We start from the raw sequence: 17,675 nt of genomic DNA, 5'->3' as shown, positions 1-17,675 counted from the left end.
TCAGTTGTTCTTATATCTAAAACGTGATTAATGACGTGTCATCTAGACTAATATTATAATGAGGAAACATTTTTTTTTGGTAAAAGCTCCGAAAATACTGAACCGATGTGGAAAATTCTTTCAGTGTCGGTAAGCTATAGTGTGCGGGTTTTTATGCGGCTATGGGAAGTAGTTTTTCAGGGACGCGGGCATTGCAAATAAAGGAAAAATTCTTGCTAGACTATTAGTTTTAAGGTACATACACCTTTTTTTAACGACGTCAAAAATCATCAAAATCTCGCACGGACAATCCCGCAGCCCCTGCAGGCGTTGGCCCTGCTGCACCCCGCAGGGGTTGCAAACATCTCTTTGAGGAAGGTACATCCACATGAATGAAACTAGCTAAAGAAGTTATAATAACCTGCAGTAGCAGTATTAGTATTAGTATTTATAATCTTGTATGTCTCTACCAGACCTCGGGACTATAGAGTCCCGGATTTTTGGGAGGCGAACGTGGGGCCGAGGCCAACACGCTGAAGCCCTTTTGAGACAACTTTAATGAAATGGTGACACAAAACCGACGATTATCCCTGTATACACTATAGAAATGTACCCAAGCACAATCCCCGGTTCTGTGCTAAACTATTGCTAACTATGGATGAAAACTACTTGGGCTATTGTGATGGGATGCTAGTGGACTAGGAATGGGGAAACTACGGGAACTATGGCACCTGCCGATAACAATCTAATAAATACACGTAAAAATGGCAGGTGGAGACTCGCCAACTCACTTACTGGGCCCCCGGGAATCAGTCGCTAAATCGCAACAAGGGGGCAACAGGTACATGAGCGGCTGAAGGGTGAGGATACCTCGGCGAACTTTAAACGCAGATCACGCGCTCCCTGTGGGTCCAGCATCACCGGCCCACTCGCCACTTACCACGAGGCACCTACCCTCCGAGCGGGCTGCTAACCCTACTCTAGCGACTCCACTCTGACCGGCCGATGAAGGCAAGCCAAGAGGCGGGAGACCCATCCCCCGTCATGCTTCACTCCGGCAAGCCGGAGATGGGGGACAGTATACTCTCCCTGGAGCACTCGGATATATAGCCCCGCGGGGTCGCTACTCCCCGTCATCCGCCTCAGATGCCCTGCGGGGCTTTAGTATTTATTAGTATTAGTATTTTAAGTATTAGCTTAATTTCTAATCCAGAATGTTCAAAAGTTATTAGCCTTGCCAAACCTAATTTATTTTAAACTAAAAATACATGACATTTGGTATTCCCCGTTCGTCGTTTTTTGTATCAATTTGAAATGATTAAAGTCTAAGAGCATTTGAACAACTGGAACCGCTTTGAGCAGAAACCTCTATGCGAAGAGACTGTCAATTTGAGCGCTGGGGGCCAAGCCATTCAAGAAATAGTGATGCCTAGATAGCTCAATGCGTTTTCGTCCATACTTCTTACTAATATATATTGTAAAGCCGATGAGTTTTTTTCTTTAAACGTGCTAAACTGAGTCGCTACTGGACTGATTGTGTTAGATACTTACCCAACTTTTCAAGCAAGGCGAGACGCGGGTAAAACTGCTGTTTGAAGCTAGTCTACTGTATGTACATAGCAAATATGAGCTAAGCCACTCTACGTCAAAGTTTTCTCAAATCCGTGTCAGGTGATTAAATCCGCAGCTCACTGGGTAAGAAGAAGAAGCTGAGCATTGCTCTCATGCCTCTCCTAGCCTAGCAGAGAAGGCTCTCATACCTCTGTGCCTCTGTGCACGGCAAAGCCTTCTCCAGTTGGTTAGCCAATCTAAGATAAAAGTGCAAAGCAAAATAAACTATCTGTTTCGTAACAGTATGAAGCGAGCGCAGTCTAGACTGCAGACGGAAGAATGGCTATTATTCAACATTTACATAATACTTACATATTACTGTTTTCTCGTAAGGGTCGGGCAAATGTATTGGCAAATGGAATACTGGTTTCCATTTCATATAATAATGGCGTCCACGGTCGATTTCGACCACGGTGGCCGTTCTCATATAAGGTAGATCAGCCAGCTGCGCAGGACATATTATAGTGCACGAGCATTTGCGCAGACACAAGTGCACTCACTATTCCTTGACTCTCATAGCCCGATGGGACGGCAATCCGATACGACCGGAGAGAGATCAGGTGCAGGACCGACATTAACGTGCTCTCCTATGTATGGGTGAACCTATCACCAACTTCCAACTACGCGCTGCTTTGTGCAAGGTTTTTAAAAACCCACAAAGCTATTTCGGCCCGACCCGGGAATCGAACCCGAGACCTCGGGCATAGCAGCCGCGCTTGCGACCACTAGACCAACGAGGATGTAGGATCCATTTCATAGACCAAGCTCAAATGCTTAATGTAAATGCTTGTGAAATAGTAACCCACCCAAAACAAAAATGTGAAAGACTGCCAAGTTCGATAATATGGGAATGCTTCGCCTATAAAAGAAGTGAGATCTGAATAAGTACCAAGTTCCATACACATACCTCAGTTAAAAATAGTTACTTTTTAATGATGTTACTTGGAAAGTTTTCATACACCTTGTTATAAACCTACTAAACGCAACGAATCAAGTATTTAATTTTCTATTAAAACTTGCCAAGTAACATCATTAAAAAGTAACTATTTTTAACTGAGGTATGTGTATGGAACTTGGTACTTATTCAGATCTCACTTCTTTTATAGGCGAAGCATTCCCATATTATCGAACTTGGCAGTCTTTCACATTTTTGTTTTGGGTGGGATTTCATTGTTTTTTGTAAGGTTGTTTATTTTATTTTTTTCTTATGATGAAGTTAGTTAAAGGAATGTCTCATTTATACTATCTTTTAGATTTTTTAATATGCACTATGTTTCTTACAAAGAAATGAACTAGATTAACTAAATGGACTAGATTTACCAACTGACTGACATGACATGTTATCATATATTATGTTCGTGGATCAAAGTTACACATTCGTTATTTTCGAAAGTGATTCACACTTGGCCGTTTTCAGATTTTTATTTTACTTCTAACTACACTATTTTACTTCTAACTAAACTAAATACAAACCATTCGAAGATATATTATATAAATATAGATAAATTTAGTTCGTTTTAGTTCCTTAGGGGTATAAATTTACACCGGGTATAAAACACCTTCATTATTTTGAAACCGACTCACACTTGGCCATTTTCAGATTTTTCCCTTTACCTTGACATAAAGACCTACCTCCATGCCAAATTTCAAGTCAATACGACCATTGGAAGTGGTCTAGGTTTTTGATGAGTGAGTCAGTGAATCAGTCAGTCAGTGAGTGTATAGTAAAAATAGCGATTTTCTGACGTCAATATCTCAAGACCTACAATAGGTATATTAATGAAATTTTGTATTTTAGATAAGTGAGGGGGTCTCAACAGATACTAGAAATTTGATATGCGTAAATAAAATAGATTTTGAGTTACAGGGGGGTCGAATTTGGCCCGAAATGGTTCGTGTAATATAACCCACGGCCGGTGTGTCGCTTTTTTTGCTCGAACTTGGCGGACATACTGCCGTGCGTCTAGATACAATTGAATTCATCTGTCTAGCCTTTTCCCAACTATATTGGGGTAGTCCAGTCTAAACGCATGTAGCTGAGTACCAGTGTTTTACAAGCATCGCCGCCTACCTATCTGACCTCCTCAACCCGAAACCCACTGGTAACACTGGTTGTCAGACTTTCTGGCTCGTTTACCCGTAAAAAACGCCAAAAATGGTCTAATGACAGCCGGGACTCACCAATTTGATATGAGTAGATGACTGGCATAAAATAATGACGTCTTAGACGCTAAATAATTAAAATGTAAATCTGATAGACTGAACACCGTTCTTCACAACAGACACAAAAAAACTCGAAATTACATAAAAATAAAATAAAGTTCAAAAATATCTATATTAAAATAAAAACTGCAACGAATAAAAATAAAAACGGCTCCAAAAATAAAAAGTAGCGCGCCAAAAACCAGTTTTTTTTTGCGCTAAAAATAGCATTCGAGATTCAAAATAATGTGGCCAGTTCTTAATGCAAATGTTGGAGAACTAGGTATCATTTTGAAATTCGAAAGGTATGAATTCCGACTCCTTGATTGGTCGGTCGATGTTGATTCCTCCGCCTCTTTGACGCCCACTTAAAGATATGCAATTTTTATACTTGTATATGTCACTGTTAAAGCTAGAAATACGGTGAATTCTAAGATTTTCCAGTACCTAAAAGAGTTATCAATTCTTAACTTTAAAGTATGTCCAAAAAGGCAATTCGAACTTTTTGGTAAATCTTAAAATTTACATTAAAAAAAAAAACATATTTTAACGTGTCCAGTCGGATACCTATACATATAATAATATGTACCTACGGTTTTGCCTACTAATAGTCAATTTCAGTAAATGTATAAGAATTAATCATTGTTTTATTCCTGAAACCAACATACGTATTCACAACTAGCTGTCAGCAGTCGAACTGCTTAAAACCTATCATATTCTGAATTCGAATAGTAGAAGCCTGAAAATATCTTCCATTTAAAAAAAATACTTACATTTACCTACTCATCATTTCCCGAGCCTTTTCCGAACTATGTTGGGGTCGGCTTCCAGTCTAACCGGATGTAGCTGAGTACCTACCAGTGCTTTACAAGGAGCGGCTGCCCTATCTGACCTCCTCAACCCAGTTACCCAGGCAACCTTTGGTTAAACTGGTTTCAGACTTTCTGGCTTCTGACTACCCGTAACAACTGCCAAGGATGTTCAATGACAGCCGGGACCTACAGTTTAACGTGCCATCCGAAACACATTGGTGGCCAAGATATGCTTAAATCTTAAAATTTACCGTAATCGAGCTTTAACAGTAACATATAGATAGTTGATTGTCAAAACTCACGCACACATGTAAAGACATAGGTATATGCATATAAGATTACTTCAAATGTGATTTGGACACGGGCAATCAAACAGAACTGAGTTTCTCTGTAAACAAAGTTTTATTGTTTAATTCACATTACACTATGATACACACGAAATAAAAGTACTTAAAATTTAATTTTACCTACCTGTAAACAAAGAAACGACATTTAATGTTTGTATATCAATGTGTTTCTAAATTACTCACTAATTACGAGGAATATCGGACGTTTTTTAGGTTATCCTTTCCATAGATTATAAAACGGCGGCATAGATTATAAAGCGTCTGTGACAATTTAAATTTATAAAGAAAATTATATTTTTCTTTACATCTCCCCTCCTAGAGAAGATGAAACAATAATCATCCAATGCAGACAGGGGCTGGTGTTAGCTTCGAGATATGGAAAAAGTTTGACTCTGATTTCTTATGGCCAGTGTTTATCTTGTAAATTGAGTTTGATATTTTTTCTATGATTTTGTAGGGTCCGAGTCGCAATTCATCGAGCTTCTTCCTATTCAGTTTGTTTCCATTTTCTACAAAAACAGTATCACCAACTTTGAATTCTATATGTCTTCGGTTTTTATCGTAAATTGTCTTGTTGTAATTATGTGATCTGATTGTATTTTCCAAAGCAGTTTTCCTGGCCTGGATTAAATCATACTCGGTCTTCTTCAATTTCAGCTCATTTGGCAAAATCGTAACATCTGTGCCGTAAAGTAGGTACTTTGGAGCATATCCAGTAACAGTGTGCTCCGTTTCATTGTATTTTTTTTACACAGTTGTGTGCTATAGTTGTCCATGCTGTTTTTGTCTCGTGTTCGTTTACCTGGCATCTGATTTTATTGACCAATGTTTGGTTTAGTCTCTCGTTTAAACCATTTCCCTCTTATTATAAAAACTGCCGCAAGTAGTGGTTTAAACCCGACTGAAGACGTCTTGGTTTGTTACGGTACTTACGATAGTCTTCACATCCTTATTACAAAACGTAGACTAAGAGAAGACTGTTTAGTACTTCGATTTGTCTATGGTTCAAATAATATCCACAGATTATAAGCAACAAATATTTAAATCATTCGTTCAATCGTTCCGAATTCTATGCGCAGTTCCTTTTTACATTATTTTGTTAAGTCTATTTTGATGAAAAATAAATAACTATGATAATAAAAAAAATATCTCTGCAGTTGAAAATATTACTTTTTATTATTTAAAGGTAATTTTATATTTCTAGTATCTTTTAACGATATACATATGATCCAATTATTCTCTTTTAAACAACTATCGAGTTTGCGCGTATAACGGAACGTCAGCGCGCGTTTCCGAGTTATGTTTTGTTTTTAGGTTAGAAATAATTTGGATTATTTTCATCCCGATTTAAATGATTAAATAAGACGTTGTGCATCTAATTAGAACCTCTTCAAAATTAAGTGCACAATAACTTACACACAGAATATCGTGTGCATTAAATTACCAAAAGAAAATGAAACATTTGAAACAACATAAAAGTAGAAAATTATATTTTATTCCGATGTCTATTTATACAGTCAAATGCACTGATACATGTTGGACACTGTTCTTCATCACACAATCTTGTTCCCTTTCTCATCTAGGCATTTTTCTACATTTTAGCAAGCTTCCAGTCTTTTACAAACATTGCATATTACTGGCAGAGATACGGCGTGCAAAACGCCAAAATAGTCTTGAATCTGTAAATAAACAATAGACTGTATGATAATCTGATATATTTTCGGAGTTTCATCAAAATCTATGTGGTAGTTTATGCGTGGAACATAAACAAACATCCATAATAAAAACTTTGACTCTTATACAATTAATTAGGATGTTTTGGCAACCTACTTGCACTGTAAAGGCTACTTACTTTATGGCGAGCCCAGTTGAGCATCATAGGATCATCCTGGATTATCATCATGCATTCAATTGACTATTATTTCGAAAAACGTAAATCGATATTTATATCGAAAATTGTCGTCAGGTAATTTGAAGAGATTTTGTCGATGACGCATTCTGTTGGGTCCCCGGACACTCTCAATAGTATTCTAACACATCCAAGTATTCCAAATCACACATATTTATATCCACTTTCGTTTTTTTCATCACAAAACAAATAACCTCAAAAGTAAATAATGTCGGAATTTGACGTTTGTCGACTAAGTACTGCAGTTAAACTAGGGGGCTCGATGGTTTATCTTTTGTACTGCAGATAGTAATAGGACTTGCGATAAACTGCGTTTTGTAATAACGTTTTTTCAAGGTCGTACTTAAAGGTGGATTAAAGGTAGTACAAAAGCCGATACTTATTTGATACCGCGTTTTATAATAAGAGGGTTTGAGAAAGGAGAGTTTACCGCCGTAAAAATTATTGGAATATTCTTATCATCCAAATATCTCTTGAATTCCTTAGAATTGATACCTGGGTATTGGTCTGAGAGCATCAATTCAATGTCTTGAGTTTCTGCACAGTTTCTTATCAGTTTAATGAAATCATTTGCATTTTGTGTACTTGATGTCAAAATAAATGCATACCTAGTGAAATGATCTGTTAGCAGATGTAAATATCTCTTTGTTGATCTGGAACCTCCGAAACCTCCAATGGTATCAATAGAGCATATCTGAAAGGGTCTTGTGGCGGGGCCCAAGTGGGACATCAATCCATATTTGTTTTGTCCCCTTGATTTATTCTTTAAACATATTATACAACTCTCACAGATTATTCTAATGTTTTTTGTCATGTTTTCTGCTGTATACACTGAGCTAATCATTCTTTGCATCTGTTTAATTCCTATGTGACCTAGATTTGTATGTACATTCTTCATAAATTCTATGCTGAATTCCTCTGATATAACAATTTTTTCCTTTTTCTGTACTTTCTTATAGTAAACATTGTTTTTTGTTATTAACTTGTCTTTTCTGCACTGTATATATTCATTTTTCAGCTGATCTTTCATGATATCTTCTAGTGTTATTGTGTTGACTACTTTTAACTGTTCCTCTAGGTTTTCATTTGGTTCAAGGACTGGGTTCCTGCTCAGGCAATCAGCTTCAACATTGTATCTTCCAGGAGAATATTTAATTTGGAAATCATATTGTGACAAATAGTATGTTAGATCGCCTAATTCTTCATCTGTTCTGGACTTTATGTTCATATTCTCCAATGGCTTGTGATCTGAAAAAACAGTAAATTTCCTACCAATTAACAGATGCTGCCAATACTTTACACATTCTTTTATTGCCAGGCATTCCAGATATATGGCTTTCTTCCTTTTTTGTACTTCATTCAATTTCTTCGAAAAATATGCTACCGGTTTTTCTTCATTGTTTTCTTGTGGCTGTTTTAGGACTGCTCCTACTCCTAATATACTAGCATCCGTGTATATGTGTATGGGTAGGTTTGGGTCAAAAATTGTTAATATTGGTTGAGAACATAATATTTGTTTCATTAAATCAAATGACTCTTGGCATGCTTTAGTCCAGTTAAAGTTTTGTCCTTTTCTCAATAGATTATGCAATGGTTCCAGTTTTATTGCTATATTTGGCACATACTTATGATAAAAGTTTATTTTTCCCAGGAATTGTCTCACATTTTTTTGTGTTTTTGGAGTCGGGAAATTTTTTATCGATATTAAATTGTCTTTCAGCGGCCTCACTGAATTATTCTGTATTACATGACCCAAGTATTTAACTGTGTCTGCTGCCAATGTGCATTTAGAGAATTTTAGTTTTAGACCTTCGCTTTTAATTGCTTGAAATAGTTGTTTCAGATATCCGATATGATCAGAGAATGATTTTGAGAATAACAAAATGTCATCAATGAAACATACTGCGAACTCTCCAAGCCTGTGCTTCCTTATTATGTTACACATTATTCTCTGGAATATAGCTGGGGAGGTTTTCAAGCCAAACGGCAAACATGTCCATTGGTAGTGACCCTCTTGTGTCACAAATGCAGTTTTGTGTCTGTCTGTGACACGTAAAGGTATTGACCAAAATGCTGAGTTTAGGTCCAATGTTGAGAAAAACTTGCAATCTCTTGTTTTTACTATTAGGTCCTCAATAAGAGGGAATGGCTGTGATTGAGGTACAACAATTTTATTTAAGTCTCGAAAATCGATACACAATCTTGACCTTTTATTTTCATCTCTTTTATAAGCTAATGTGACTGGTGCTGCAAATGGGCTATATGATTCTTCTATTATATTTTTTTCCAATAATTTTGCTATCTGGTTTTCAATCTCCTTCTTGTCTTCCATTGTGCAACGATATGGCCTTTTACTGCAATATTTTTCTACTAGTAGATCAATGTGTGCTTCATAACCTGTTACCTGTCCTATGTCGTATTTGTCCTTTGCAAACACAGATTTATTATTCGATATTAATTCATCAATCACTGCCTGTTTTTGACAGTCTAGATGATTTATAGAAATTTGAAAGTTTTCTTCGCTGAAGTCTTCATTGAAGTTTACTAGATTATTAGAGTGTATTTCCTTAGAATCCACATCCGTTTTATTTGTTTCCTTAGAAACTATTTCACTTCTATGAATAGGTATTTTCTGACTAATTTCCAAGTTTTCGTTTTGAACTAGGTAAAACTCTTTTATACAATCTAGTCCCACTAAAAAATCGTAATCGAAATTTTCTTTGTCTATTACAAAGACATTAATTTTTTTTTTCACATTAAAAATGGATACATCAAGTGTAATTATGCCAATTGCCTTTTTAACGCCATTAATCGTTTTTAAATTAGTATTGTTGAAATGACTGGTTTCCTTGTTATTTATCTTTAACAATCTTGAATTTATCAATGAGACATTAGACCCTGAGTCATATATCCCAAAAACTTCAACATTTTTATTAAGTACCAATTTTACTTTGATCAATGGCGGCACTATTAGTTTTTTTGGTCTTCACACTGCAATTCACATTCCAATTCAGAATTGTTGATGAGCTTTATTTGCTTTTTGTCCTTTTCAGTATTTATTTTCTCTTTAAACCAACAGGAATCTTCTGAATGATAGCGTACACCTTTCTTTAGTTTTTCACAGATACTACATTTTTCTCTAGTCATTTTAGTGTCCTCTTTTTTTTTTATAAATTTTTTCTTTGCAACCAAATGTTCTAGTCTGCCGAGTTCATTAAATAAATTTTTGGTGTGTACAATTTCTTCCTTGTTAATTCTGTCTGTTATAAAATCTGGTAAGCCGGCAGCAATTATATCAATTAGGGTACCTTCATCCATTGTTTTTCTCACTTCCAGTAAAAGTCTTTCTTTTTTGACTGCATATTCTAATAAAGATCCTGCTTGATACTTGAAAGATAAAGCATACTTGCTAGTAGCCCAACCTTTATTGGCATATGTTTGCAAGAAATCTGATTTCCATTCTGACCACTCGGAATGTAAAGTAAGCTTCATCATCATGGAAGAATACCAATCAGTGCATGACTTTTCTAGAAATAGTCTAAATATTTCAATTTTCTGTTCCTCTTTTACAATATCGAACCTTGCACATTCTTTCTCAAATACTTCCATCCACTGATATGCACTTGAATTTTTTCCATCAAATTTTTCAATTACAAACCTTTCTGCTAACTTTTTTATACTTTGGTTTTCTTTGTTTTGTTGACTTTCAATTATTTTTTCCAAAACCTTCATTATAGAGTCTTCTGAACATTTTTTATTAGCAAAAGCCAATTGTTCTTGGGTAGTTTCCTCTAGGAATTGGTCCCGAAAAATCATATTGCCATCCTCATCCACATATGTTTGTAATATGTCCTCTGTCGTTTTAATCCAAACACTTCTAGTTTGATATCTTTTTTTCAATGTATTTTTCACTGTAACGAAGGTTTTCGAGGTTTGGATATGTTTGTGAAGTGATACTGTTTGATACTCTTCAGGCATAAGAAAAACTTTGTCATCTTGTGTGGCAATTGAGGTTATGGCGATATAGTTTGACTTTCCGTCTACTGCTGGTTTTATTTGAAACGTAAATTTCAATTTTTCCATTTTCTGACAATAAATGTCGTTTTATAAGATTACTTCAAATGTGATTTGGACACGGGCAATCAAACAGAACTGAGTTTCTCTGTAAACAAAGTTTTATTGTTTAATTCACATTACACTATGATACACACGAAATAAAAGTACTTAAAATTTAATTTTACCTACCTGTAAACAAAGAAACGACATTTAATGTTTGTATATCAATGTGTTTCTAAATTACTCACTAATTACGAGGAATATCGGACGTTTTTTAGGTTATCCTTTCCATAGATTATAAAACGGCGGCATAGATTATAAAGCGTCTGTGACAATTTAAATTTATAAAGAAAATTATATTTTTCTTTACATGCATATTATTGTAGCACACATATAAAGAGGTATAGGTATATGCATAATAATTGCAGCTAGACAGGTTATATGCGAAATTGATTATTATTTCTCGTGGCGATATAAATTATATGTTATTAAATTTTATATTTTTGAAAGTGTCTGTAAAAAACTGATCGGAATAAAAAAAATGAGAAATCTTTAAGATTATAATATACTAGCTTTTGCTCGCTTTCTGAAGAAAGTACGGAAAAAGTATGTTCTGAGGCTATAAAAATAAAGCTATATAAAGTATTTTTTAAGCTATATTACTGCCAAGTTTCGTCAAAACCTGGTGAGCCGTTTGCGCGCAAAGAAGTAACAATTTAGCAGTTGCAAAAAAGCTTTTAACACTTATCTTCCAAGAGCGCAAAATAAAGGTATTTTTAAATACAAAATGTTTATATGTTATGCATTGACATTTGAACTTTAACATTATATCATTACAGACGCATGATCTTCATAAGCAAATATAGTGTATGCATTATGCAATAAGATTCTAGGTAGGAACTCTGACCGCGGTCTGTTTTTGGATGGATGAAGAATCATTAAGAGGACGAATTGGAACTTTTGGCGCCAAGGATCTCAATTTTTCTCAGTAAATACAAAACGGATCAAAATACAACTTGGTTACCTGAAAGTTCTTGATATAAACCTTATTTTGTTAGACGTAGAAACATGATTAGGTAACTTTTATAACAGAGAAAAATATATCAAACATACCTACCGGGACCGATTTAAGCCTCTCAACTTTTTTAGTAGTTGAGTATATACATACTCTTTAAAATTGTAGAAGGAATTTTTATTAAATTATCATTTCTAAATAATAAAATTACAAAACCATTTGGCGCTTACGACTTTTAGTTATAAGCTAGCGCGCGTATTGTTATCCTCGCCCCGCTCAGACGCTCCGACCCCTTTTGGCGCCTTAGATGCGCGTGCCGGTTATGGAATTATTGTTGACCAATTCGTCGCCTTTAGCCGGTGGTCACATAAACTCGATCTCATAGCTCGATGTAGATATGATATGACTCCTAGCCGTCTTACCACAAAAACTTTTAAACGTCAGTTTAAGACTCGTCTAAAAAATATGTCAGATCATGACGTTGACATATGGTTCATTTTGCAGCCACAATTTTTTTAGATAAAGTGTAAAACAGACGTTTAAGTTTTTGTAGTAAGGCCATAGTTGTTTTCCGCCTTCTCTAACATTTTCCAATGCGTTCGAAGAGTACTCGCACACTTCAGACTAAACAGTCGGCGGCCCGGTTGTAGGAAAAAAATATTTTTATTAAGAAAATCTTGATTCCAATCTCCAGTCAGTCTGATTCCGGCCAAATACCTGATCGAGCGCTGATGAACAATCTATCGGTCGATTAAAAGTTAGCAGTTAGTTTGCGGGACCTCTAAATTCCCTCTGTAGGTTTTAACTCATCTTCCCAACTCTTTGCTTTCCCCGTATAATATATACTTACTTATTTCTAACAATAGAACCTCCTTATTTTCAGAACGGTTCTGCGACGTGACGCTGTATTGCTCGCCGAGCTTCGCGACTCAGGTAGCCGGCAAGGACACCGTGGAACCACAGAACATACGAGGAGTTTCTTTGAGAGCACACAGGTAAGATATCACTACATAGCATTAAACAAAGTCGCTTTTTCTGTCCCTATGACCCTGTGTCCCTTTCTATGCTTATATCTTCAAACCCACGCAAACGATTCTCATGCGTTTTTTTTTAATAGATAGAATGATAAAGAGAAAGCTTTATATGTATACTAACATACCTTAAATAGTGGGGAAATGCTGTTATACGTATTCGAAGCTGGAGCGGGTCGCTAGTATCTCATAATATGTTCTGATAGCTGCCGCAGCTGAAATCTCGGTCTGGATTCCATTATTATTAATAGCTAACTTCAGAGCGGTAAAGTTATTTGATGACAGTTGCATAGCTACTAAATTCTATTACTGCTGTGCATTGGATCCCAGGTATGATTACTGGGCCAAAGATGCCTTGTGGGTTTTAGAAACTTTCACAAAGCAGCCCAGAGTATGGATGTTTGCTGTATTAAACCCTTGCGAATATCAGGGCAAGTTCTTCTAACCTACAGACAGATATGTGTTGCTGGGAAGTTTGTTGCGCCACTACTTCTTCCCAGCAAAAATCAAAGGAAGTGGTGAAGGGTGGGCCTTTTGAAGGCTGTCTTATGTAAATTCCTGACGTTCAAAAAGTGCTGTCTTGCAGCCAAGTTTGAATAAATGATTTTTTATTTTAATTTTGGCTCGGAGGGTGGAGGATGAAACAGACACCCCAATTTATTTAACTGTAAATAATGAACAGATACATTTCACAAATGAACCACAAACCTCGGTTAGAAGAGAATAAAGCTAATTAATATTAACATGTAATTATATGTAGCGCCGCAACTGGGTCACGTATTATAGATTAACGCAAATCAATACGGGGAGGCTCGCGAACTTTGCCCAATATAGCTGCCATGTGCCTACCTATTTAAATTTTGGCAATGTTATGCTCTACCTATGAGTTGTAACACTCATGGTCTTTGGTTTAGTTAAAAAAAGTCGTGGTGGCCTAGTGGGTAAAGGACCAACCTCTAAAGTATGAGGGCGCAATTTCGATCCCAGGTCAGGCAAGCACCAATGCAACTATTCTAAGTTTGTATGTACTTTCTAAGTATATCTTAGACACCATTAACTGTGTTTCGGATGGCACGTTAAAGTCTAGGTCCCGGATGTCATTGAACATCCTTGGCAGTCGTTACGGGTAGTCAGAAGCCAGTAAGTCTGAAACCAGTCAAGGGGTAATGGGTTGCCCGGGTAACTGGGTTGAGGAGGTCAGATAGGGCAGTCGCTCCTTGTAAAGCGCTAGTACTGAGCTGAATCCGGTTAGACTAGAAGCCGACCCCAACATAGTTGGGAAAAAGGCTCGGAGGATGCTGATGATGTTGACGAACTAAACGTCTTTATTTATTTAAAATGTTCTTGTTTCCCCAGGGTGGTGTTAGCAGCATGTTCAGAACTCCTCGGCACGCTACTAGGAGCGCACGAGGCACAAGGAGAGCCGGTCCTCGTGATCGATGGCGCGGAACCCAAACATCTGAAGGCGTTGCTGGATTACATGTACACTGGGGAGATGAATGTGCATCATGTGAGTTGGAGTTTGATGGTGTTTCGGTGGAAGACTTTTTTGGAGCTGTGTATTTGGTTGTGGTTTTAATTAGTGTTATGTGTTATATTGCATTGTGATGGTACCTGGTGGGATGCACCAGCTGTCAAATCGGCGATTTGATAAACAGGCGGTAATTGTACTTACATGATGCAACTCACCCTTAGACCTGTCAAGCCTGTAGAATAAAAAATCGCTTTATTTGGCACTGCTATAATGATTTCTCGATCTCTCTCGGAATGCCATCCCGCCGGCAGTATACAGACAGTACTAGGAACCAGTTAAGTATAGGTACCTCTAGATGTGATTTGTCATACTAACTAGTTGTTTTTGCTTGCAGTCCCAACTCGCGAGTTTGTTGAAGACGGCCGAGGAGTTACGCATCAAGGGCCTCACAGATATCAGGTGGAACAATAAGGATGAACCGCCTGATTCTCAAGCAGGTATGTCACACAACATATACATAAGCTTTATCCTAAGCGCAACTATCTCTCAGGATGGCACTCAGAACGTCCCTCTTAATGTACACTCTAATTGCTGCAAATTAGGGCGGTTTACACGAATGTAAAGGTACGTCCACATCTGGCAACTGTGCCGTGAATGCGCAGATCCCAAACGGCCCGCAAACTGCGCATTCGCGCGATGTTTACGCACCCTAACGTCAGTTAAAAAGTTAGAAATTGCGGCGGGCGGGAGACTGCTAGGAATACATTAATTGACAGTCTACAAAGCGGTTTCCTCACTCATTCCTTCGTATGTATCCTGTATGAGAAGAGACCGTAGCCCAGTAGTGGGATAGTAAAAAGGCTGATGACAATGACCTCTTAATAAAATTAGTATAGACAACCAATACTCCGACTCCTAAATCATATTCTTTTATTTAAGTTTTTATTTGACTACTAATAACATTTTTTTATTTCTTCCTTAGGGCTAGTAGCAACAGCGACCCCAATAGAGAAGCTCCCCGACAAGCAAGACCCCAAGCCCGCGACCAAGCCGTCCCCCAAGTCGACTCCCGAACCGGAGCCGCGGAAAAACGACTGCAGTGACGTGGAAGTCAAACCGGGGGAGAAATTTAATGTTAACGGTATGTACTAAAATAGTAAATAGGTAAAAAATATGTATGCTAGCTTCTTCCATTGGTTTCACCCGTGTCCCGTGGGAACTATTCTGCGCAAGAACGCAAGCCTTCCTCAATAAATGGGCTAACACTGAAATAATTTCAAATAGATCGGGTAGTTCCTAAGATCAGCTTTATAATATTTGTATGGATGCATAAGAAAATGCTCCTTCTGCTTTTAAAAGTAGGTATCTTATGGACTACCTTGTGTATACGGATAAAATAGCATTTAGCCTTTCCTGATAAATGGGCTATTTATAATTTCAAGTTCTCATATCTGATATAACCTTAATAGCTGTTAAACTTGTAAAGCCAGCTCTGTGGCACTGTGGTAGCTTTTCATATAATTTCTTATTTTTAAAAATCTCAATTCGTATAATTTTGTTTACAGGCGGCCCTCCACCCTTGATAAAACTACCGATGAGAGAAAAATCAAGTCCAATCAAAAGAGAAAACTCAGATTCGTGAGTATACACACTTTTATATAAGTATTAATTAGTATTAATCTTACTATATCTTTACATCATTAAGTATTTACAAATCGAAGTGGATTAGTGATTGAAGCAGTTGCCTATCAAATATGAGAGCGTGGGTTCGACTCCAGATCAGACAGACTCAAGTCCCAATGTCAGTTTTCTAAGTTTTACTTCATTAGGACAACTATCTTTGACTTACAATGACTGAATAAAGCTGATAGAAAATAGTTTGACGCAACCTGGACTTTAAAGTCTTCTTCTTCTTCTCTTCTCTGTTCCCAATTTTATTTCGGGTCGGCGCAAGATGTCATCCTCTTCCATTTTCCCTGTCACTCGTCACACTGACACTCACTACTTTCCTATTCATGTTATTATTGAAATTCGCCTCTAGGCTTTTTTCTAACACAATAATGAATATGCGGTATATTTCGTTTCAGAGATAGTCCGAGTCCCAAAAGACAGCGGCTGACAAGTTTAACGGAACACACGGACGAAGAATGTAGCAGCATTGTTAAATCGTAAGTTATAATTCTAATACTACTCTGCGCACCTGGATAAAAAGTAGCCTATAGCCTTCCTTGATAAATGGGCTATCTAATACTGAAATAATTTTTCAAATCGGTCCAGTAGTTCCTTATATAAGTGCGTTTAAGTAAATAAATTTTTTAGCTTTATACATAGCATTACGGCCAGTCTAACCAAGGTGTATTGGGTTGCCCGGGTAACTGGGTAGAGGAGGTCAGATAGGCAGTTGCTCCTTGTAAAGCACTGGCACCCAGCTGCATCCGGTTAGACTGGAAGCCGACCCCAACATAGTTGGGTAAAAGGCTCGGAGGATGATGATGACATAGCATTACGGCAGACATCTTAATCTAATACTATTTTTTCTTATTTTATAGAGAACATGATCAAGAATGGCGATACGGAAACTTAGTAAGTATTTATTTAAATATATTTGTAAAGATTAGCCGAATACGTTATCTATTCACTTTTTATTTTCTTGAATTTAACAAACAAATCCATTGTATTAATATGAAAAAGTTAACATTTTCTTGTAGCACTCAATATAATTTACTTCAAGAATACCCCTTCAAAAGCAAATCTTGTTTTTTTCTCACCTTTCGTCCTCAAGCTATTCCTCTTTTGTCCTCGTAACTATTCGGCTTTCGTCCTAACTATTCGGCCTTTGTCCTCCAACTATTTAGCCTACGTCCAACTATTCAGCCATCTTCCAACAATTCGGATTCACTAAAATCAAACCAAAAGAAAATCTGTAATGTTCTGCCACTATTTGGCCTTCGTCCTAACTCTAGTATTCTACTGTTATATAGAAAGTGTATGAACAGGACATATCGGCGGAGCGGGTCGTGGGCTGGGGCATGCGCGGCTCCCGGTCCACGTCGAGAGACGCCAGCGATGACGAGTGGGCTGATGCGCCGGCTGATATCGGCTCCTTCTTACATACGAAGCTGAGGGTCGATGGTGATAATAGTGCTGGTGAGTAACTTTTAAACATCTGTTGAACACTTGTCTAAAAAAAATTATGACGTTGAAATAAGGTCCGTTGTGCAGCTACACTTTTTTTAGAC

At 37.2% G+C, this 17,675-nt stretch overlaps 2 protein-coding genes across 13 annotated transcripts in view; one reads left to right on the top strand and one right to left on the bottom strand.

The window, feature by feature from the left end:
* Nucleotides 1-17,675, top strand: part of LOC124644000 — a 73,800-nt gene that overhangs the window by 47,586 nt on the left and 8,539 nt on the right. For 8 of the 12 annotated variants that reach the window (XM_047183157.1, XM_047183156.1, XM_047183165.1 and 5 more), the window contains 8 exons: nucleotides 12,815-12,926; nucleotides 14,319-14,472; nucleotides 14,831-14,933; nucleotides 15,419-15,577; nucleotides 16,002-16,074; nucleotides 16,524-16,604; nucleotides 16,986-17,019; nucleotides 17,418-17,583. In XM_047183157.1, the coding sequence (XP_047039113.1) occupies nucleotides 12,815-12,926; nucleotides 14,319-14,472; nucleotides 14,831-14,933; nucleotides 15,419-15,577; nucleotides 16,002-16,074; nucleotides 16,524-16,604; nucleotides 16,986-17,019; nucleotides 17,418-17,583 (882 nt within the window). The remainder of the gene's footprint in view (nucleotides 1-12,814; nucleotides 12,927-14,318; nucleotides 14,473-14,830; nucleotides 14,934-15,418; nucleotides 15,578-16,001; nucleotides 16,075-16,523; nucleotides 16,605-16,985; nucleotides 17,020-17,417; nucleotides 17,584-17,675) is intronic. The other 4 variants (XM_047183167.1, XM_047183166.1, XM_047183162.1 and 1 more) reach the window with 1 other exon arrangement.
* Nucleotides 8,219-11,286, bottom strand: LOC124644002. The gene is made up of 2 exons (XM_047183168.1): nucleotides 11,106-11,286; nucleotides 8,219-11,022 (listed from the first exon to the last, which is right to left on the bottom strand). Exon 2 carries the CDS (start codon nucleotides 10,941-10,943, stop codon nucleotides 9,831-9,833), a length of 1,113 nt encoding a protein of 370 aa, XP_047039124.1. The 5' UTR covers nucleotides 10,944-11,022; nucleotides 11,106-11,286; the 3' UTR covers nucleotides 8,219-9,830.

The sequence above is a fragment of the Helicoverpa zea genome, chromosome 29 (assembly GCF_022581195.2).
Source record: "Helicoverpa zea isolate HzStark_Cry1AcR chromosome 29, ilHelZeax1.1, whole genome shotgun sequence".
NCBI lineage: Eukaryota > Metazoa > Arthropoda > Insecta > Lepidoptera > Noctuidae > Helicoverpa > Helicoverpa zea.
Note: the sequence above shows the minus strand (reverse complement) of the source record. Positions and strands in the feature narration are given on the sequence as shown.

Excerpts from the sequence above, each read along its gene's own strand:
- LOC124644002 (XM_047183168.1), bottom strand. The coding sequence starts at position 10,943 with ATGGAAAAATTGAAATTTACGTTTCAAATAAAACCAGCAGTAGACGGA.